Raw genomic sequence first — 24,936 nt, forward strand, 5'->3', positions numbered from 1 at the left:
TTTATGTCTAGAGGAAAAGAAATGTAATCTCCACACACGGAAAGGTTTCTTCACAGTAAGCTGTGAAAATGTAGAATAGACTCCCTCATGAGTTGGTTCTGGCCAGCTCCGTGGATTGCTTTAAAAAAAGTCCTGGATTCTTTCCTAGATACACAGAATATAACTGGATACTAACATTTATAGGTAAAATTGATTCAGGGAATATCCAATTGCCTCTCGGGGGATCAAGAAGGAATTTTCCCCTGCAGGAGCAAAATGGCTGATGCTTTGCTGGGGTTTGTTTTTGCCTTCCTCTGGATCAACTGTGGGTGTAGGACTATAAATTTTTTTTTTAATTGTTGAACTGGATAGACTTTTGTCTTTTTTCAGCCAGACTAACTATACAACTATGTAAGAGTACTCAACAATGACTGAAAGCGGTGATGTCACCCATAGGCTCCCATGGTCTATCCATTGCAGGCACTCTCTCCTCTACCATGCAGCAACCACTGGCTGACAAAGGGAAGCCAGATCAAGTGCCCGGACCAGAGCAGGCTGAAAATAGGTAAGTAAATACATCTTGCATAGATATTGGGGGAAGGGGGAGAGCATTTTTAAGACCAGTTAGCTTGAGTCTGGATTTCTTACTCATCATTTGAAATCATTTGACCCCAATGTAAGGGTTTGGTTTACCACTGATCATCACTGTAAGGAGGTGCTTAATTATTTGACCCTCAACATAAGGGGCGCATTTACCCTTGAGCCTGTACATTCTTAAATCTTCTATATACAGTAAACCACTGGCTCAGAAACTTCACAGTGGACACAAAAGACACAAAGGTCACTTTGAAAAGGGAAGCATTTCTCAAGTGCCGATAATAAAGTCTTCGAAAACTAAAGAAATCAGTTGCTATGACAAACAGGCACACTTGCTTTGAGACTGTCTCAGGTATTTATACTCCACAATTACTCAGTTTCTAAATGTTTCTGTAAATAGGAGATTTTTATTGAGCTAGTAGCTCCACCACTAGCAAGGACTGGGTACTAAGTAATGCCACTCTACTTTTAATTAGGGTAACAAGTAGTTATCAATGTTCTAACCCATTCAAAACCCCAACAAAAGGTTCTAATATGTTGGGTAAAATGAAGCAACCCATGCAGTAGTATTGTCACAAGGAATTTTTTCAACTCTCCGCATTTGAAATGTGTAGCTAGCCATTACTGAGCCGTGAGTAAGTGGATATCCTTAGGCCCCTTTCACATGTGCAGACCGTTTGTCCGTTTTTCATCCATCCATTGACAGATAAAAAAACGGACATCAATGTATTTCTATGGACAAACGGATGTAAACGGATAATCATCCATTTACATCCTTAAAGGGAAAGAAAAGATTTAAAGCTCATCTCCAGGTTCTAGGTTTGTTTGTAGATGCCCCCCTACTAGAAACTAACAACTCACTATTCACCCTTTTCTTTCTTTTACAATGGATTTTATTATAGATAGTGCAGCATCAGAGAAACAGTCATAGGCAAGATTACTGACATAAAAGAATAAGACATACAATTCTTCTGATGAAGGACACAATAAATGCACTGAGGTATTGACAGAGAAATAAACTGAGTACACAAGCACAATATATAAAGAGGTGACATAATAATTTGCAAAAATGGTAGAAAAGTAGAGACCAATGAATTAGTAAACGAAGGCCAAAGACAATCACAAAATCCACATACAGAAGGTAGCAAAAATTGAATACGGAGCCTCACTGGATGCACATTGGTACTCCACTCCCAGGACTCTCAAGAAAGTCTGACAGGTATATAAAATATTGCCAGTGTGGTTCTCTAGGAAAATTACAATCAGCGCAAATATCATGAAAACAAACAGAACAGAAAAGAGAAAGAAGAGACAAAGAAAGGGCTCCAGAGGATCACACCAGAAAAATCTTATATTGACACAAGGGTCTGATCAAGTCTAGATGGTTGGGCTATATCAAGCCAGGGACGCCAAATCTGGAGAAACTTTGTGTGGGTGTCAGCCAAGCCGTCAGCTTTTCATTAACCATTATAAAATTCATCCGGTTCTTAACTGCCTCAAAGCTGAGAAGAGGGGATTTCCAAGCTCTCGCGATCATTAATTTGGTACTCATAAATAGATGCGATGCCAGCTGCAGCTCAGGACGAAGTAGGCCCACTAATGGTTTAAATAATGGTGCCTTGTATGGGTTGTGCTTAATATTTGTGTGAAACAGTGCAGAGAAGGGCATAGACCCTAATCCACAGTCTGCAAACCTTGGGGCATGTCCACCAAATATGGGCCATGGTGCCTAATTGTTGACAACCCCGAAAACAAGTCGGGGAGTATGAAGGGATAAAACGAGCCAGACGGGCGGGCATATAATACCCATTATTCACCCTTTTTATTCTCTAGCACTGCCCTCTAATTATACCTCTCTTATCCAACACCAGTCCCCCTAGGTGCATCACCAAGCTGGTCTGAGCTCACAGACAACTGCTTCAGAGAATGGTGCTCAGGTCTCTAGATGAGCACATTTTCCACATTACAAAGGACCCCCCACCAAGGTTCTATGCAGAAAGAGAAGAGACAAAAGACTGCCTGAAAAAAGTGTGTATATTAAAAAAACGTAGATTAAAGTTTGTTTTAAAAACACTCTGCTTTAATCCACACAAAATAATATTTATATTACCATTAGGCAATTTCCATGCTGCCCCTGCTCATAGATCAGATAAGTTAAATGCCAATTAATGTTGTAATGCTGTGCAAAGGGTAAAATGAAAACAGAAAGTACAATTTTACCAGAATTGTGTATAAATGCAACAGAAAAGTGTCAAGAGTTACAAATAATGCATTTGCATATTTGAACTCTGGGTGCCAAAAGCTTTAATTGAAATATATTCTTTAATAGCTACAAATAATATAAATACACTATGGGGTTTAATTACTAATGCTGGTTCTCTCAGAATCCCATTCACTTAAACTTCCAGGTTATTGCTAAAGCTTAATTGAACAAGCTGACGTTAGAAGCTGATTGGCTACCATGCACAGTACCAAATTCTGAGTGAACCAGCTTTAGTAAATAAACCTTTATGTGTGCACCAAATGCCTTTGCAAACTCAGTTATTACTTTGTGAAAGTAGCAGTGACGTCATACTGTATATAACCTATGCAGAGAGCAGAGCTGTGGGAGGGACCCAGCAGGCCCCATCCACTACAGGCTGCCTGCAAAAAACTATAGAAGGGGGCAGAGATAAGACCAGTCACTCTGCAGAAGGAGAGAGAACAGCACTGATCGGTCTTTATTACAGAACGTTCCTGCACAAAAGCAGTTTAAGGCTCCATGCGCACTGGGCATTTTAATAATGCTGGTAAAGTTAGCTGTGTAAAGTCATGTTAAAAACGTGAGTTTTTCAGCGATTTTTATCATTTTTGTAGCGTTTAGCAGCCTTTTTTGCATTTGCGATTTTTATGCTCAAACAAAACTTCCAGAAATGCTGGTTTTACTGGATTTTACCGCGTTTTACAGTGTTAGAGCGTTTTTACAGCTAAAAAACTCCTCTAGAAACCCATTAGTTCTGGGTTTGTTTTTCAGCCAAAAAACGCCCCTGCCAAAAAAACGTTGATTACAGTCTATGTATGCATAGACACATAGGATAACATGCTGGGGAGTTTACTGGTTGTAGAAAAAAACATCAAAAGCCAAAAACAGCCACTGTAAAAATGTCCGGTGTGCAAGAGGACTCACACTGGATTAATGTACAGATTTGCAAGAAACACACAAAGCACACCACACCAAGATTCAAGTAAGAATACACATGAACATGTATTTAGACAATATTTGCTTATCCCGGAGTTCAGCTCCAATGTTCCTTCTTGTACAAACACTATCATTTCGAAGAATCTCTGTAGAAAGGGATTGCTGAACAAATCACATTTGTGCTACAAGTGTGGAATAGTTTACATCTGTGCTAAAAAGTCATTTCCATAGCTCTATCCAACTAACTTAACACATACTTGTGAAAACATCTGTTTGGAGACAGTCATGTTCAAAGCATACAGCCAAGCCATTAAGAAGCTAAATACTGAACAAACACTTTTCCCTCATCACACAATGCAAACAACATGATGTAAAAAACATAATAAACAAATAATTTGGAAAAAATCAATTATCAGGGTGTATTTACAAAAATTAAAATGGAGTGGCTGTTAGACATTACAGAGTATATCTAAATCCAATCCTTTTTTTTCGGGATGAAGGGTTTTTTGGCAGTGTGTGTTTCCTCTTAGTCACTCTATATTTGTCCTAATGATCATTGTTACTGGGACAGAAACAGATGGGCAATCCAAAATGTAATAGCTATCACCAGAAAAAGAAGAAAATTGAATTATCCCAATGGCAACACCTGTTTGGCTGTCAACTATCTAATGGTGGCCATACATGCCTCAATTTTATTATCAATGTGGAATTCGATCAGAGTGATTGAAAAAACAAACAAGCCAATAGGCATAATTTCCCTTTTGATTGTTTTAGATTCAATTTAGATTGAGTTGATAAGCCATGGTAAAAAATGATTAACTCTGTGGCAGGCAGTATGTGCCCAGGGATGAATGCCCGGATCTCAGGCAGTCTGTATTTTGGGCATTCATTATTGGGTTCACACTGATCTAATTGTTCGTACTACTGTCAGCCTTTCATACAATTTTACAGGCTGCCGGCAAGATTGAAAACTACTGCATTCTTTCTAGTGATGAATTTGGGGTCAGTCTGAACCAGGAATTAGGTTGCCAATCCTGAGTCAATGAGCTATGGAGATGCTTGGGATATCATTGACCTAATATGGCCAGCTGACTTCTGAGTTCAGCCAAACATGTTTGGATGGCGTAATCAAGTGATACACAGAACCAGGTTTCTGCTGTATTAGGGTCCATTCACACAGTCAAACATCACCAAACAGATCTGCCTGCTCAGTAGGGGATCTGTCCGCTGATCCCTGCTGAGCAGGTGGATGACAGGTCAGGGCAGAGACAGACACAGCCCACTGTTCTTTATGGGGTAGTCGGGTGAAAACGGACTGTCAACCGATCCGATCTGAAAGACTGATGGGGAACAGATCCCCATCCATCTGTTTGTTGCAGATCGAATCGAATACAGGCAGGTGTAAACAGACATTTCCGTTTACATCTACCTTCCCATAAAGAACAATGGGTGGTCCGATTGGGTCCGCCTAGAAAATGTACAGGTGAACCAGATCGGTCCACCGGTATGAAAGGGCCCTTAAAATAAAGAGAATGCAGAAGGCGTGAGAGTACATCTAAGAAACATGGTGGTGACATCTTGCCAACCCACCAGAAGATATGAGAAGCCAGAGTATGGATCAGCCCACCAAAATGGCTGTGTATGAACAAACTGTATCTAAGCACTACTTTCTCTATGCACATACCGTATATACCAGTAACTCACACTATACAGGTTCCCACTGCAGCTAAATTAGGCAACTAAGAGAACAGTAAGCATTACTGCCAGTGTGAAAAAGCCCTTAGTACATTGGGAGCTCCATAGAAGTCAAGAACAGTGCATCAAAATACATATAACATGCATTTTGATGCATTTGCAACGGGTATTTACAAGCCATGGCCAATGGCTGTTATCAATATCTCCGAATTCTCAATTTACAAATGCACATCAAAACACATGTCAAGGCAGAAAGGAAACACAAGTTGACACATGACAACACATGAAAAATCCACATCTACACACATTTAAAGGGGTTCTTCAGGTATAGTCAAGCAAAAATCTACAAAATGCAGGCTTTGTGTTGCCAGCTATAATGAAAATAACTGGCAGCAGAACAGATAGGCACCCGAGGGAGCAGCCCAGCAGCTGCTGGAATGCTGAAGTTTGCACTTTACCTCAATAAGAAGTTCAAAGCACAATAATCATAGTAGTGAGTTTACAACCTACCAGATCGGGATTTGATGATATCACTAAACTCATTGTTTTGTTCTCCTTCAGATCTGTCCTGCTGAGCCCCAACGTTGGCCATTTTTCAGATTATCCTTAATGACTGATTTCTGATAATTCCTTCAAGATTAAACTTTAGCACACTTTACACATACAAAACCTCTGGCATTCACTTCTGAGCAGAACTGCTGAGTCAGCTGTGAAAAACCTGCAAAAAAAAAATCATAATGTCACCAAATATACTTTGGAAACGTAAGAATAACGTAACTTGTGCAATGGGAGCAATTTATCAAAACATGATCAGTTCCTTTATCTCCTCTGTGTGATGGTATGATATACTGTACAGTATATGTGTACTTCATGGCTCTGGAAATCATACTGTTCATACAAATGTGACATATGTGAGACAATTAGAAACTACTGCTGATCTGTCCTGTCAATGTTTAAATAAAGATACATAAACCCCTTCCCACTGTTGCCGCCCAGCCCTTCAAGAGCTTCTTCTGTCGAAGGGACATGTTGGAAAATGTTCCATTGGTCGGCATATGTAGCCAATCAGCTGCAGACACTGATTAGTGTATTCCTATAGCAGTGGGTGGGTATTAGCAATAGATCAGTGAAGTGAACTTCTGCACCTACTATATAAACAAATAAATAGGTGCTGCTGCTGACTCCAATTGTGTTCCTATCAGGGGCGGACTGACTATTTGGAAACTTGGGCACTGCCTGAGGGCCCGGGGTCAGTAGGGGGCCCCATGAGATGCCCCTGTTACCTTTTTCATAGGCTTTTTTGTTTGGGCAAGGACACAGGGGCCCCATGAGTTGTCATTCCACCCCTGGTTCCTACAATATCAACTAAATAAGTAAATGAAGTAAAAGTGATGTTGTGCTGCAAACAGACATCAATCCCCCCCCCCCCCCCCCCCACAATGAGAAAGCAAAAGCGTTCAACAAATGTGTGCATATATGATTCTCTCTCTCCCTCCCTCTCTTTCTCCCTCTCTCTCTCTTTCCCCCCTCTCTCTCTTCCTTCTCTCTACCTCTTTCTCTCTCTCCCCTCTCTCTCTCTTCCCCTCTTCTCTCTCTCCCCCCTCTCTCTCTTCCCTCTTTCTCTCTCTTTTCCATCTCTTTCTCTCTTCCCTCTTTCTCCCTCTTCCCTCTCTCTCTCTTCCCTCTTTCTTTCTCTCTCTTACCTCTCCCTTTCTTTCTTTCTTTCTTTCTTCCCTCTCTCTTTCTCTCTTCCCTCTTTCTCTCTCTCTTCCCCCCTTTCTTTCTTCCCTCTCTTTCTCTCTTCCCTCTTTCTCTCTCTCTTCCCCCCTTTCTCTCCCTTTTCCCTCTCTCTCTCAGATAGTATGGGACTGCACACACACACAGTATGATTACCCCACCTCCTCCAAGGGCTGCTGCTGATCTCCGGGGAGCAGGAAATATGGGCAGGGGGAGGTAACCATACTGTGTGCAGTCCCATACTAACTATCAGTGATCGCGTATCATGTGCTGCATGGACGACAGGAGGGAGAGCCAGGAGAACTCAAAACAGCTCACCTCCTCCAGGCTCTTTCCTCTCTGCCACTTCTCCTCTCCCTGCTCCAGGCTGTCCCTTGGTCCTGGCTTTGAGTGCGGGCGGGGGAAGGAGCTCAGCGGAGAGTGGCCACTCAGGAACAGCAGGGCACCCCCTCGATCCAGCCAGATCTGTCTCTCCCTCCAGCAGCAGAAAGCCAGCAGGGGGAGAAACCTCAAACCGGCTTTCAGCTGCTGGAGAGAGAGATACACAAGCATCGTTCTGCAACTGCTCTCCCCCACCACACCGATCCTCCTGCTGTCCGGGCCACCTACAGGAGTACCGGTGGTACCTCTCTGATGGCGGTCCTGCATGGCTCTGTCCGCCGCTGCTCACCAAATCCCTTCTCCCTAAAAATTGCTGCCCTAGGCAAACTCCTTGTTTGTCTCGCGGTAGATACGCCCCTGCATCCATCAGTACTAATAAACAATACAGGTGAAAAAGCTGTGCTCATAATCTTAATGTGAATAAATGACCAAGAACTTAGACCATAAATATAAATTAATGAATAATGTGAATAAAGATAATAAAGCGAAAAAAGGGGGTGCTGTTACGCTTAGGAAAAAATTAGATGTATGAATATTACACTATAATACCTATATAGCAGCAGTCCTAATTGTGAACTCCTACACACAAAATCATAAGTATTTCAAATGTACCGCGCTAAGGTCATAAATCAACTAAATCCAGTGTACAAATTAAAGTGATAACAACGAACAAAATTCAAATAAAATATTTGTATTCAGTCCCAACATGTGAATTTTTAGTGCAATGGTGCTATATCTCTAACGGTGAACCTCCATACTGAAATGACAAGTGCTTCACTGTGTTCACACTGGTGCCCCACATAGATGAAAACTCACCGTCATCTCATGACCACCTATCTCTAGGTAAGTTGCACTCGCTTTTGGGACTATCCCAGTATGCAATATGGTACTGATGGCCGATATTCCTTCACCCTCTTTACCGTGGTTGCTGGTGGTAACCGATAACCCTCCACTAGGACTGCATCAATATTAAAAAGCTCCTCTCCTCCACAGGCGTGTAAAACCGTGTAAAACCGTATAGAGCTTTAATATGTGGTCAAACAATAAAAATGCCACTCACAAAAAAAGTGCCTTTCCTAGCACTGGGTGTATTCAGCTTTATTAATTATGAATGGGAGTTAAGATGGCCGCCGTGTTCCAGCGTGTGTTCCAAATACCGGAAGTTTCGCCAGCTGAATTTGCATCAGAAGCCCTCAATGCATTTCGACCAATAGATCGTCTTCAGGATAACACCCAATCGTTGGTGTCAGTGGGAGGAATTGTAAGTCATCATTGGTGTAATTGGGAGGAATCGTTCCCCATTGTTGGTATCATTGGGAGATATTGTGCCCCATTGTTCGTGTCATTGGAAGGAACTGTGCCCCTTCATTGGGGTCTATAGGGAGAATTATGCCCCATTGTTGGTATCAGTGGATGGAATAGTGTGCCAAGCGCCAGATCAAACCAAGCAAAGGGCCACATCTGGCCCCCGGGCCACAGTTTGGAGACCACTGCATTAGACAGCTGTCATTCGAACAGGGTTACCCATCCCTTATCTCTGTAACACCTCAAAAATTTGGAATTTCCCTTTACTTTCTGTGGCAAGAGACAAAAATCCGCAGAACCAATACTGAGGGTGAATCTACCCAGAGACAGACAGTAATAAAAACCAGATTTTAATATTCAATGAAGTATTTGCAGTATGGTTCATCTTCTATTTCTATCACACATCTCTACCTAGGGACCCAAAGCACTTTTATCTACTGTTCAAGCAGAAGGTGAAGCAGCCACTCCTGCCACGCTCAGTAGAACATCAAACTAGGACCAATTTTAGGACCCCAATGGGACACAGATGGCAAAAAAACTGACAGGTATTATAACTCACCCTTTACGCCATCAAAAATGAAAACAAAGAGTTTTGCCTTTAGGCCTCATGTGCACGGCACGGCACTCAAATGTGAGTTCAAGAGCTTTTGGCGTTTTCCGTGTTGCCAAAGCCCAAGAACTCAACTCAATAAAGGCCTTTGTGTCTATGCACACCCAGACTTTTATCAGAGTTTAACAGCAGAAGAGTGTAGGGCCAGTTAAATGACTCTCTCCTGAACGCTGAAGAATCGCGTTCAGGAGAGGAACATTTTGGCCAACAAAACGCAGGAAAAACGCGTGTAAACCCTCCTAACTGCATTTAGTGCCTGGGCTTTTATTTATTTCAATGGCAAGTACTCTGGACAATGAAATGAAAAAACATCCAAGAGCTAAACATGGTACCAAGTTTACATGCGTTTTTGCCATGTTTAGTGTTTGTCTGCTGCCAGTAGAAAAACGTTCCAGTGTACGTGGAGCTTTAGTTCTGCTTTATCAAGAAAACAAGAAAAATTAAGCTTGCAAACTCAGCACATCAAGTAAAATATAATTTTAGTTTGGAAAATGTATCTCCACCCCCCCAGCATCTAAATTTAGACATTCCAGCAGATTGTCTATAATTAATACACTGTACTCCACTCCTAACTTTATTTTGGGAGTTGGAGTTAAGAAAGTTTCAAGTTACTTGGCCTGGAAGTTGTGTGAAGAAAGAAAAAGGTTTGTTCTATCCTAGCAAGGAAATCTGTTGCAACACACCTGCAGGAAAACGTACTGACAGCTTGCTTGAGCCATAAAAGAGAGGTTCATCTGACAGCAATGTGTTTATGGCGCCATCACGGCTTAATAAAATAGTATGGATACATTTTTTAAAAAGAAGAAAACCATGTACTGTTAACAGTTGAGAAAACTCCCAGAGGTTCTATACTAAGGGCTGGTTTACACCAGATTTATTCCAGTGAATCAGAAACTACATCAAAAACACATGCACAGTGTTTTCCATGTGTTCCTACATATGTATCCCTAGTTCACACAGTACAGTGCATTCCAGTGTAGTCAACAAAAGTGGAACAAGCTGTATTTTTTTTGTATGGAACGCAAAACACATAAAAAAACACACTGTAATGCATCAAAAACACACTGGAATGTACATGTCCTGAATTGACATTAAGAAAAAAAAAGAGGGGAAAAATGCACTGGAATGCATCAAAAATGCTTAAAAACGCATCAAAAGCACTCCTGCAGAAACATATCCGGAATACAGAAATTGTGGTGGGAATTAGCCTTTAAGGTACCTATAGAATTTTGGATGCCTGTGGTCAGGTACCTGAAATTTCAATAGGTTTAGCAGACATTAAGGCTATGTTCACACTAGCCTTGTTAGCAAGCAGCAGACAGGCGTTTGGGAAGCGTTTTTACCGTTTCCCAAACGCCTGGGAAAATTCTGCACATTGCAGCACATGGTGCTGTTCAAACGCGAGCATCGCGGCAAAACGGACGCCTCTGGTTGAGTCAGGAGTAGTTGAAGCCTCCTATTCAAGTCTATGGTGCCGCTCCGCAAATGCCCGGCCGGCGTTTGCGGTGTGGTTGCGATGCGGTTGTGGGGTGTTTGCGGAGCGTTAACACCATTCAAACTTCATTATAGGCGTTTGTGGGGCGTTTTTAACGCTTGGCAAATGCCTAGCAACCACCACTAAATCGCGCATGCAGCGTTTGTGGAGCGCCGGACCATTGCTTGTCAAACGCTATAGGTGCGTTTGGCTAGAGTTGGAAAAACAGTCAAGTGTGAACGAGCCCTAAAGGTCTGGGCTGATAGCTTTAGACCCCATTCACACCTGAGAGATTTGAAGCGTATTTCCTGAAACGCTTCAGCACTCAACACCCAGGATTCCCACTATATTCACTGATGCCTTTCACACCACATCACTTGAAGGTTCAAAACTTTTTTTGGGGTAGAACCATGCATTTTTGGTCCCTACAGACTTCAATAAAAGTCCCTGAAAAGGCCCAAAAACTGTATGTGCAAAAAAAAAATAAATTCACCGGGAAACAAGTGCGCAAATGTGAATGGGGTTCAGTGCCACTCTGATAGAAGAAACATCCCATATGTTGTCATGAAATCTTACAAACTATAGCTATACCTTTGCTCATTGGTTAAAAAACGATTTGGCAATCTGATTGTTTCCTCACCTTTAATCAACAAAAATTCATTTAAAAAAAAAATGACAAAAAAAACTGGATCATTTTTTTTAAGCTGATTTTTTTTTTGTTTTAAATCAGCACCAGGGACGGCACTTACATGAATGACAAGTGTACTGTAAGCTGGAGGCTGTTTTTTATTTTAATTCTTTCATCCTCTGCCCTCCTGGATACCCCCACAGTTATTATAGCCAAATTTACCACCCTAACTCCTCCCACAGTTTTTACACTACATAGACAGTAATATACCGAAACGTGCGGATTGTTCCCGATTGGTGTGCTATTACTTTGTGGAACGTTTCGCCGAATGGTTCACAAAATATTGGCGTTTTTGTGGTGAAATTGGTCCCATAGGAATGAATGGCGGAATGTTCAAAACTAGAGTGGGAGCTGACAAAAGCTAGAGTGTACGCTGAAAAATCAGGACATGATTTCTAAACTGCCACCACTCCCTCATCTTCAAGCCCACTTACACAAATCTTATATCAAAACGTTCAGCTATCCCTGCTGCCACTAAAAATGTCCATGGCTAAGCCATAGTCCGGATAGTTTTCACAATATCATCATTTGTTTGCAACTCACGCCGCCCATTGACATTCATTGAAACTCCACTCTAGCCAAATTTGAAGGGCAATTTCTAAACTGCGACTATGCCTTCATTTTTAAACTACAATCGTTTGAAGATGGCAACTGCCAGTGAAGTGAGCAAGTTGGAGCAGTTTGTTTTTAACCGCTCTTCTCTGCCCATAGGAACCCAGGTGTGTGAGCAGGCAGCAGAGTGACAAAAGCTAAAGTGAAGTCCAACCTTTTCACAGTTACTCAAGCCACTCCACCCAGTTACTCCGCCCACTCCAGTTGTAGACTACTGGTGGAGGCAAGAACACTTCACACAATTTCCCCAGAATTCGTAGCTTTTCTAGTTATTCATGCAATACTATCCCAGGTGCTGATTTAAAAATATAAATAAATGACTGAACCTCTGCTTTAAATATCAGCTATTGATCCTTTATTTCTAAAACTATAGTCTATAATAACTGGGGTGCTCCATGACCAGAACTGCTCATTTCTTGAGGAACCCCATGTCAACAGACTATTGTTCAGAAAAGCACTTAGAAAGGATGAAGATTTTTTCAGGGCGAGACAATACGAGTTCTTGGAGTGAGTGTATTTCTTCTAGGGAGATATGTTCTGTGGTCTTCTGTTGCTGATAAATGGCGAGGGTGTCCCCATATGTCTCATGTGACATCACATCAGACTTTTTGGAGAATTTGGAGCTCCTTGCAGTTGTTGGCAGGAGTAACTGTGGCCATGATTAGACATGAAAAATAAACAGAGCTTTTCTAATCTTGTGAAATACAAAGCACAAACATTTCCAGCTCCGTCAAAGCCAGAATCTACAGTGGAGTCACATTAGGTTCAATTGTGGTGTCTACAGAAATCACGATAAGCTGGTATTTGGTATCACTGCGTACACTTAGGGCTCATTTATATTGTAGCGCTGAGCAAACTGTTGGCACTATATAAATCCTGTATAATAATAATAGTTCACACCACTTGCGTTGGAATACACTGGGCAGTGTCGTAGTGGTGTGCGCTGAAAAAGAAAGTACCAAATGTAGTCCTTTTTCAGCGCAACAGGTTGCAACGCAAACCACCGCATCCCAACCGTGCAGTGAAGAATAGAACTTAAAGTGTTACTAAACCCAGGACCCTGCATTCACTATATCTGGTCTCCCACAGTGCTCACAACACGGAAATGCAATTATTTTTGTAAATATAAACTGCTAAATACCTTTTCCCATCAGTAGTTACAGCTGTTTTGTGACTTCTATCAGTGTCCAGCAGAGCACTGGTTAAAGCTTGTAGGAGGAGTTTTCATTCTGTTCTGACTGTCCTACAAGGCTGCATACCCCTGACCCTGTCTAGACAGTGCTGATTGGTCCTGTGCTGATCACATGCACTCTCCCAAAAAATAAAACCCTCTCTAGCAATACACACCAAACTGAGCACGTGCCAAGTGACTTCCAGAGCTCTGTACTATCAGCAGATGGATTGGGGACAGTAGAAGAAGGGGAGGATCAGAGGAGACAGGATCAAACAGCTTTTTTTACACAATGCAGACGATTAACCCCTTAGGTTCCACAGTGAGTATAACAAGCATACTTTACTGCATACACAGACTGAATTTACTGTTGTCGGTTTAGTAACACTTTAATGAAATACAGTTTATAACATTTCAATGCAGTTCTAAAACTAGAAAAGCTACAATTTCTGGGGAAATTGTGTGAAGTGTTCTTGCCTCCACCAGTAGTCTACAACTGGAGTGGGCGGAGTAACTGGGTGGAGTGGCTTGAGTAACTATTGTGTGGTTGGAGTAACCGTGAAAAGGTTTTGTCAGCTCCCACTCTAGTTTTGAACATTCCGCCATTCATTCCTATGGGACCAATTTCACCACAAAAACGCCGATATTTCGTGAACCAGCCCTTTGGCTCGAAAGTTTGGAGACTCCTGACTTACATCATGAAGGGGCGCTGTCTTTTGTTGGTTCTTGCATCCGACCCCCGTGCGGAATGTCCCACAGCGTGTCATTAGGGAACCAGCTGCAACAACCAGGAAGACAGAGCTGGCCCTCTGAAGACATGCATAGGCGTCTGTGCTGTACAGTACCCAGAAGCCTCCTGGAATGCATACCGGCAATATCCCAGGAGGCTGTGAGTACATGGAACACTGTTTCCTTGAAGCACCTGGAGATTTCTCTAAATAGGTATTAGCCCCCCACTGTCCTCAGCTATCCACAGCCATTTGCATGTAACTGAACATGCACTGATCACCTGCAGATTGCCCAGGCCGATCATCTGCAGGTAAGGCAGCCCATAGATGAGTCTGTTTTTATTTTTGTTCAACCAGTAGGTTGAACGAAAAAAAAAAAACCTGACTCGGTCCCCTCATCCACACACTAGATGTGGACGGGGGAATCCTCCACGCTGAGCTATTCTACTCTGACAGTGAGGAGACTTTCCCACCATCAAAATACACTGATCAGAGTTGCAGTCTATAACCTGCAGCTCTGATCAAGCAGGAATAATCCGACAGGGTGGTTGTACAGAAGTCAAATGGTAGATCGACTTCTGTACAACCACATGGATCAAAATTTAGCCGGTCCCTGCTTAGCCAGCCGAATTACTGCTATGGCTTAAGCATTGCAATTACATTGCTTTGAATGAGGCTTCCCATACACAGCTATTCACAGGAAACCCTGCTGAGTCTCCCAGATAATCGCAGGCGGACCCACCCACAAGTGTGAGTAGAGCCTAAGGGAAAATACAAATAAATGTCTAATTGTGTGGGTGTAGAAGGAGTGCAATGATGTTCAGTGGGTGGGGAGAGTGAAGGTTCACCTTAAAGTATATCTACAGTATAGCCAAAACCTTTTTTTTTTGGACATAATAGGAAATAGGGAACCAGGTCAATTTTTTTGTTTGTCAGTGACTCAGGTGCCCACATTGGTACACTGGGTCTAACCCCTTCCTAATATATCTACAACTAAAAAAAATGAAAAATATATATAAAAATTAAAAAACAAGTTTTGCCTACAGAAACACTTTAAACTAAAACCTCATACCAAACTTCCTATGGGTACACAAGTGCTGGTGACAGTGAGAGATTTCCTCTAACTTCCTGTCGTGCCTATGGGACAGGAAGTAAAGGGAAATCTCCTCAATGGGATACCATTGGGACACCAAAGAACCTTAACAGGGCTCTGAGCACCAAAAACTCTATTCAAAGTGTTACTAAACCCCGCATCCTGCATTCAAAATATCTTCTCTTCCACAACACACAGAACATGGAAATGCAATTATTTTAGCAATTATAAATGCTAATGCTAAATATCTTTATGAGCTGTCTTGTGACTTCTATCAGTGTCCATCAGAGCACTGATTAAAGCTTGTAGGAGGAGTTTTCATTCTCCCCGATTGTCCTATGAGGCTGCATAACCCCAGACCCTCTGTCTGGACACCACTGAATGACCCTGTGCCGATCACATGCACTCTACCAAGAAAAAAAAAACTCCCTAGAACTACACACCAAACTGAGCATGTGCAGCTTGCCCCAAAGGCTATGTTCTATCAGCAGACGGATTGGGGACAGTAGAAGAAGGGGAGGATCAGAGAAGACAGGATCAAACATCCTTTTTACACAATGCAGAGGATTAACCCCTTACGTTCCACAGTGAGTATAACAAGCATGTATTACTACATATACAGACTGATTTTACTGATGTGGGTTTAATGACACTTTAATTCATTTTTAATATTCAAAACAAACTCCCCCATCAATCCACGTCCCCATGCTTTATTTTGCTGAGAAAAACTCCCCCTAGCATTTCTGATTGTGGCCATCCTGAGTAAGGGCAGATGATTTGGCAGCTTTTACTTCCTGGAATCAATCTACCCTTAGCTCAGGCATGTAGGTAGGAGGTTGTGCTTAGTTGAGAACCCTCCCCCCTCTCCCCTCCCGAAGACTCCTGGGATGTATGACATAATTTGCCTAGGCCTGAAAACCAGGAATTAACCTCCCTGGCGGTATGATTATGTCCATATTTCTGTGCTGAAAGCGGTACGTTTTTTGCATGGAAATATGTATTTTTTTTATTGTAGGCCTGTCATTTTTAGGAATAACTCACTGAAATCTGTCCAAACAAGAGTCTAGTAAACATTCCGTGTAGGATAAAATTTGAAAAAACAAAATCATAAATTATAATTGAATTAATAATCATAAAAAATAATAATATAATAATAACAAATTTAATTCAATAATATAATCAAACCAAAAACACTGAAATTTGAAATATAGCGCCAAGTTCGCACATTGCTGAGCTCAGTCGCAACATCGTTTTTAGTGTCTGATGACGAATTTCCCCACGAATCATTATCACTCAATTCTGCAATTGGTTCTGATTTACTATCGCTGTTCTCTAGCTGATCTAAAACCGCTTTTGACCTAAAGGGACGCTTTTTGGACGCCAAGGACTTCTCTAAGTTTCCAGGCAGAAAGAACAGTAAAAATTCAGGCAGGGCACAGGACAAAGCAGTAGAGACAAAATGTATGTGAAACGGTTTGATACAGTTTTACTATGTCAAATTCATTTCTAAGAAAATGACAGTTTCAAAAAATTTTTAAATTTGCAGCTGTTCCGGCCCCCGTACATCCCGACGCTCACATGGACTGGAACACGTAAGCCAGATGCCGGCATCGGCCGGAGGAGATGGCCGGGGATGCTGCAGGGGATGCATTGCGGGAGCGCAGGACAAGGTAAGCGCTGCAGGGAATCCCTGAGCAACGCCGCATGGTAAGCTCAAGTGTAGCTCGGGGTTACCGCTTTTGGTACTGAAACTTTACCCCGAGCAGGGGCGGACTGACCATTTGGAAACTCAGGCACTGCCCTAGGGCCCAGGGTCAGTAGGGGGGCCCCATGAGATGCCCCTAGTACCTTTTTCATAGGCTTTTTGGAGTCTGGCCAAGGACACAGGGGCCCCATGATCCCTTATTGCCCGGGGGCCCCATGAGTTGTCAGTCCATCCCTGACCCCGAGCTAAACTCGGGAATACTGCCAGGGAGGTTAACTGAAGAAATGTAAAAAAAATAAACAAGTAAATAATAAACTTTCCTATCTATTTACTAATGTTAGAAGCAGAGAGATTAGATATAGTCAATGTTGATTGAGAGAGTGAATTTCTGCTTTAACATCTTCTCACCCAGCATCCCTTTAGATGGGTCTTTATGACTGCTCGATCACATGAGCACTGTGATTGGCTGTCACTGTAGTCACATGAACAGTAGTCCTCTCAGTAGCTCTCGATCTTTACTAGAGACCAAACTGGATCCATGACTGTGCAGTGAGCGTAGAAACCTCGGCTATCCATGGACGCGCTTTAAAGCGTACCCTCTTACCTCTGCATGTATGCGTTACATGGGCGGCTAGAGGTTAAAGCAAAACTTTATTCACTTTTTTTTATATCTTCCGTTCATCAGGCGCCTCCTTCCCTCTTTAGCACTTGACAGAAAAAAAAAAAAATCAAGGAGGTTTCCACATTTCTGACCTAGGTGTGAATGACCTCTCCCTCTGCCCATGTCCATGTATCTCAGGAGGCTTCTGGGCTAAGTATAACCCCCAGCACAGCGCCATCAGTGGGCCGGCTTCTAGTAGCTGCCTCCTGATGATGTCACAAAGAAGACCGGGCAGTGCAGCTGCTTACACCACGTCACCGCAAGGCAACTTTGTATTTGCTGGGTGAGTGAATATGTCACTTCTGTTTACACCAGCACACCTGACGAAGGGGGGGGGTCACATTCCTTTCGATGCTTGGGTTCACACGTGTATGTGCGTTCTATGCGTCTTGAGTGCCAATTCACACTGGAACTAGTTCCGGGAAACCAGCGTTCTGTGTGCATTTCCTGCTCTGCGTTCAAAACGCACTGGGTGTGCTGTGGGTGTCAAAATAATACTAACACCCCCCCAAATACAGATCGCAAATGCAGTGTTGTCTGCCTGAAGAGCATTTTTAACCACTTCACACCAGCGCCTCCTTTAAGAGTTTCAGAAGCCGGGAGGCGGGCGGGATTTTAGGGTCATGTGGCCGCCGTGATTCGCCGTCACATGATCAGAAAAGGTCCCAATCGAACGGGAGATCGGGACTTTTCCGTGAGTCACGGACATATGTGCTGGGAGCATGCAGGGCGCACGCTCTCAGCACATATGTATTTTCTAATTGCACGCAAATATGCGGCCGCTCAGCGTCAAGGCCCAGTGCATGCACTACTTTTGTTGCGATAATTTCAGCTTATTCATATGAATGGGCTGAGACCACACCACACTGAATCGCACAGGAATGCAGATCACATTCTTGTGTGATTCTGGTGTGAACCGGCCCTAAAGCAGAACTAATGTTCCGCCGTCACAAACAGTGAGCAGGCAGGCTCTTTACTGCACAAAACACATGGAAAGGGGTTGATTTACTAAAACTAGAGAATGTAAAATCTGGTGCAGCTCTGCATAGAAACCAATCAGTTTGCAGGTTTTTTTATCAAACCTCAAGCCTGGGTACACACTGATGCGGTGCGGAATTCGCACTGGTTTCTGTGTGTATACTGCACCGCATCACAATCGCACCCCGTTCATGCGAACAGCTGCAGATGTTAACAACCTCCCAAAATCGTTTTGCAAAATGCGGTGCGATGTGCAGAATCGGATCACATGTGTGTGAATACCCATGCAATCCGATTCTAATGCGGACCAAAAGCAGGGTCCTGCACCTTTTTGGTGCGGATGCATTGTGATTTGAGCCATACAAAATGTATGGCTGAAATCACAGCGCAGAGAAATCGCATGCGATTTGCACATCACATGCGATATGCCGCACTGCAGAAGTGTGAACCCAGGCTAAATGAACAAGCTGAAGACAGAAGCAGATTGGCTACCATGCACAGCTGCGCCAGATTTTGCACACGTCTGAGCTCAGTGTTACAGATTTGTATCATTTTAAAGCAGAACTAAAGCTGGAAAAATAAAAATTGCAAACAGGCAGACTCTTTATTACAGGTGAGACATGCAATGGAGTTGATTTACTAAAACTGGAGAGTGTGAAATCCGCTTCCAGGTTTTTAGTCAAAGCCTAATTGAACAAGCTGAAGTTAGAAGCTGATTGGCTATCATGCAGAGCTGCACCAAATTTTGCACTCTCCAGTTTTAGTAAATCAACTCCAATGTTTCTTCTGCAATAAGATAAGTGTTCCTGACTGCTCGCATGTAAACTGAAACCGCGCATGCGCACCTCAGCTTACACCGCCGACCTAGACTCTGCGTGCTGGGTGTGACGTCATCCCGGGCTGGCCAATGAAGAAGATGCCAAGATGCCAGCGAGAAACGGGAACTGTTGGAGGAAAGGTAAGTTTAGTTCCACTTTAGGCTCGATTCACACTTGTGACTTGTTCTGCGACATTGGACATCAAAGTCGCATGACAAGTTGCAGCCCATTATTTTCAATGGCACCCATTCATATCAGTGTGACTTAAAAGAGAAGTATGGGGTTTTTTTTGCCAATTATACTTACCTAGGTGGATGCAGCATCGGTCCGTTGCTGCATCTATCACCCGCTGGCTCAAAGTGTGAGAATTCGGTGATCACATGACCACTGATCGCTGAGTTCTCACAGCAGCTCTGAGCAGAGAGCGGTACCTGTCAGTCACCCCTGTCTGCTCCGCCCCTCTTGTGCTAACTGGAGAGCTGGGATGTGGAGGGGGAGGGAGTGGCTGGCTCAGGCTTTCAGCAGATCACTGACAGGCTGAGCCAGGTCCTGCTCCACACTCTGGGGTGGATCCCGACTTTAAAGTCGGGATCCACCCTGGCTTGGACCAGCTGAGTGACGTCACCCGAAAGCGGACGTCACACGCAGCCATCACCTGAAAACGGGTCACAGGAGTGCAGAACGAACTGCACTCCTCTGATCCACAGAAGTAGAGCCAAAAGAGCATTGGTTGTACGTCTCCTTTAAAGCCACAGCGACTTTGAAAAGGTGCCTGCACTACTTTGGTGCAACTTTTGAAGCAACTTTGTTCCAGAGAAGGTAAAGTTGAATCAAAGGCGCTCCAAAGTTGCACTGGTAATAATGCGACTTTGGAGACGCACCAATGTGAATGTAGTCAGTGTTAACAGGCTGCCCAACATGCAACAATCGCACCGAGGACGTGTATGCGCCTTTTTTTTAGCATGCCACAGTGCACTTACTTAAGCGATGTGCGTTGGGGTGCCATTAGGAATGAAGACGGACGCGTATTTCTTCGTGCGCTGCAGGGACGCGTGCGATCTCCCCGGACGCACAGATGTGACGCTGTGTGCACATAGGATGAATAATTGAGAAGTGTAATCTTACCTGGGAGGACTCTTCCTTGTCTGATCCAGTCTATGGATTGTCACCAGGAAAAGTCACCGACTTCCACTGATCGCCTACAAGTGTCCCAACATCCCGGCCAAGTGCTGCTCCCTCCACTCCCCGACACAGCACTGCTCCCCCCCACCCCAACAGCCGGGGACCCTCCGCTCTCTCCGCCTCCTTCTGGGACAAGTTACATGAGCCTCCGCTCCCGCAATGGTGGCCGCCTCCGTCCCCACTAACTTTGTCTCCCAGGTTCACACTCCGACTTCTCTCAGGATTTCAGTGCGGGCGGCTGCCGAGAAACTGAGAGAACGTGGCAGACTCACTACACGGCCCCGCCCACTCCGCTCCGCTCTCCTCTCACTGCTACAGCACACCGTGTACAGCTGACGGGCGACACCTGCTGGATCGAGTCAGTACGGCTCAAGAATTGTATGGTGGCCATACACAGAACGATACATTCTGTACTATGTAGTTACATGGTGTTACCTTCCTAGAAATACTCAGACAAAATGAGTGCAGTGCGACACCATTCCTCATATATGTGGTACATACATCCAAATCAAGTCCAAAATGATATACCCCAAATTATAAATCAATACATGAAATCAAAGTCCAGTCTAGAAAAAGGGAAGTCTAAAAGAACCGCCATGAGGTGTGAGTGAGACATTTTGTGTGAGTTTAGGGACATACTAAAAGGAATGACAGAATGGAACGTTCATAGACAATAATGGAACAGAAGGGAACGCCCATAGACAATAATGGAACAGAAGGGAATGCCCATAGACAATAATTGAACAGAAGGGAACGCCCATAGACAGTAATGGAACAGAAGGGAACGCCCATAGACAATAATGGAACAGAAGGGAACGCCCATAGATAATAATGGAACAGAAGGGAACGCCCATAGACAATAATTGAACAGAAGGGAACGCCCATAGACAATAATTGAACAGAAGGGAACGCCCATAGACAGTAATGGAACAGAAGGGAACGCCCATAGACAATAATGGAACAGAAGGGAATGCCCATAGACAATAATTGAACAGAAGGGAACGCCCATAGGCAATAATTGAACAGAAGGGAACGCCCATAGACAGTAATGGAACAGAAGGGAACGCCCATAGACAATAATGGAACAGAAGGGAACGCCCATAGACAATAATTGAACAGAAGGGAACGCCCATAGACAGTAATGGAACAGAAGGGAACGCCCATAGACAATAATGGAACAGAAGGGAACGCCCATAGACAATATTGGAACAGAAGCCCATAGACAATAATGGAGCAGAAGGGAACGCCCATAGACAATAATGGAACAGAAGGGAACGCCCATAGATAATAATGGAACAGAAGCCCATAGACAATAATGGAGCAGAAGGGAATGCCCATAGACAATAATGGAACAGAAGCCCATAGACAATAATGGAACAGAAGGGAACGCCCATAGACAATAATGGAACAGAAGCCCATAGACAATAATGGAGCAGAAGGGAACGCCCATAGACAATAATGGAGCAGAAGGGAACGCCCATAGACAATAATGGAACAGAAGGGAACGCCCATAGACAATAATGGAACAGAAGGGAACGCCCATAGACAATAATGGAACAGAAGCCCATAGACAATAATGGAGCAGAAGGGAACGCCCATAGACAATAATGGAACAGAAGGGACGCCCATATAGAATAATGGAACAGAAGTGAACTTCCATAGACAATAATGGAACAGAAGGGACGCCCATAGACGATACTGGAACAGAAGCCCATAGACAATAATGGAAGAGAAGGGAACGCCCATAGACATTAATGGAACAGAAGCCCATAGACAATAATGAAACAGAAGCCCATAGACAATAATGGAACAGAAGGGAACGCCCATAGACAATAATGAAACAGAAGGGATGCCCATAAAGAATAATGGAACAGAAGGGAACTTCCATAGACAATAATGGAAAAGAAGCCCATAGACAATAATGGAACAGAAGGGAACGCCCATAGACGATAATGGAACAAAAGCCCATAGACAATAATGGAACAGAAGGGATGCCCATAAAGAATAATGGAACAGAAGGGAACTTCCATAGACAATAATGGAAAAGAAGTCCATAGACAATAATGGAACAGAAGGGAACGCCCATAGACGATAATGGAACAGAAGGGAACGCCCATAGACGATAATGGAACAGAAGGGAATGCCCATAGACAATAATGGAAGAGAAGGGATGCCCATAGACAATAATGGAACTGAAGGGAATGCCCATAGACAATAATGGAAGAAAAGAGATGCCCATAGGCAATAATGGAACAGAAGGGAACGCCCATAGACAATAATGGAACAGAAGGGAATGTCCATAGAGACTAATGGAACAGAAGGAATGCCCATAGAGGATAATGGAACAGAAGGAATGCCCATAGAGAATAATGGAGTCAGAACCATTAGACATATCACATACAGTAAATCCTTAGCAGACATACCCTCCAAGTTCAGTGGTGATTTTAAAAATTGAGATTAGGCGTGATGACTATTGTTTTCTATGGAAGAAAAATAGTGAATGACAGAAAGGAATGCCCATAGGAAATAATGCAATAGAAGGGAATGCCCATAGAGAATAATGCAACAGAAGGGAATGCCCATATACAATGATGGAGTCAGAACCATTACTCATATCACATTAATCCGTAGCAGACATACTTTCAAAATTCAGTGGTGATGTTAAAAATTGAGATTAGGTGGGATTATTATTGTTTTCTATGGAATAACAAAAGTGAATGTCAGAAAGGAATGCCCATAGAATATTATGGAACAGAAGGGAATGCCCATAGACAATAATGGAACCGAAGGGAATGCCTATAGACAATAATGGAACAGAGGGAATGCCCATAGACAATAATGGAGCCAGAACCATTAGAGATATGTTAGCATCAGTAGCGTCGATCCCAGATGTGTCAGATTGCCCGTCATTACACCAGTTATCACATTTAACCCCTTGATTGCCAGGAACATGCTCACATACACAATAAACCTCCATTGCCAGTATAGTGTCTGAACGGAACAATATCTTTGATCAGATCAGCACTATACCAGCATTCACATTAGTATAGTGTCCCCAAAAACACAGCGATAGCAGGATCAACCCTGGCACCTGCCAGCACCTACGGTTAGCCGCTACGCTTACCACCCCCCTTCTTCCCAAGCAAGTGTAGTGTCAGTAGATCACTGTCACTTGAATCATTGCACACAAAACCGCAGTGTTCGCAGAATCAGGCCCGATCTCTATTAGCACTTGATGGGAATTTTTTTTGTAGCGGTCGCACTAGGTACCTATAAATTTAGTGGCCAAAATGTCAATGGAAAGGTACTCTAGTGAAGAGGCCTACAGGATTCTGAGCATGTCAGGTGAGAGCGAAGGGGAAGACTCACTGGCACAATCAACCTCAAAATACTAACCTGTAGACAACAGCAGCACCCTGACAAATAGCTCAGACTATGGAGAAGAGGTCCATGCTAAGGTCAGGCGTTCCTGACCCTGTTCCCAGGTTGCTGAGATGTTACAATCGTATGAAGACTCTCATATGCAGCAGAGTGCCAGTACTAGTTCCGCTCTACCTTTTGGTAAACTGGCAAGAACCAGCGGCCTAGTACATCCTGGTCTTTCACATACCAGCACTGCAGTATCACTTGGTGATGTGGTGAGTCCCATAAGTGCAGTACAAGCTAGTGCGGTGGTGAGCACAATTAGTGTCCCGCAGCCACCAAGAATTCGCACACAGGCCCATAGAGCCCCTAGTATCCTTCTGGCTGTGCTTGCAAGTCCCAATTGGCAGACCACAAATTCTGCACCATCCGTAATTCCCCCATTCACTGCCCAACCCAAAATTTAGGTGGAAACAGCAAATTTAACTACTCCCCTTGATTTTTTGGAGCTGTTTTTCATGAAAGATCTGTATGGATTGATTGTGGATCAAAGCAATTTATATGCACAACAGTTTATCGCCGCCAACTCAAATTCAAACTTTGACACACCATTTGCATGGAAACCCATCACGGTTTCCGAATTTAAATTTTTTTTGGGCCTAACCCTCAACATGGGCAACACTAAAAAAAAATGAATTGTGGTTGTATTGGTCAACAGACCTGATTCATTATATGCCCGTGTTCTCTGCTGCCATGGCCAGGCATAGATATGAGAGTATAATGCGTTTTATCCACTTCAATGATAATACACTCTGTCATCCTCAGGGTGACCCTAAATTTGACCGGCTCCACAAAATTCACCTTAACCAAAAAATTGCAAATGTCTATACTCCCCAGCAAAACTGTTGCGTTGATGAGTCCCTCATTAATTTTTCTGGCTACCTTGCATTCAAACAATTTATCCCCAGCAAACATGCCAGA

The 24,936-nt window shown here is 43.3% G+C and overlaps 1 protein-coding gene across 2 annotated transcripts in view; it reads right to left on the reverse strand.

Moving 5' to 3' along the window:
- UTRN (utrophin) overlaps window positions 1–20,674 on the reverse strand; it is a 943,118-nt gene extending 922,444 nt beyond the window's left edge. For both annotated transcript variants that reach the window (XM_089654601.1, XM_089654598.1), the window contains exons 1-2: window positions 20,536–20,674; window positions 5,960–6,167 (exon numbers count right to left, since the gene is read on the reverse strand). In XM_089654601.1, the coding sequence (XP_089510727.1) occupies window positions 5,960–6,041 (82 nt within the window). In that variant the 5' untranslated portion in view covers window positions 6,042–6,167; window positions 20,536–20,674. The remainder of the gene's footprint in view (window positions 1–5,959; window positions 6,168–20,535) is intronic.
- Between the last annotated feature and the right edge of the window lie 4,262 nt (window positions 20,675–24,936).

Source organism: Staurois parvus, unplaced genomic scaffold (genome assembly GCF_062004578.1).
Source record: "Staurois parvus isolate SC_StPar_1 unplaced genomic scaffold, SC_StPar_1.0 ptg000780l, whole genome shotgun sequence".
NCBI lineage: Eukaryota > Metazoa > Chordata > Amphibia > Anura > Ranidae > Staurois > Staurois parvus.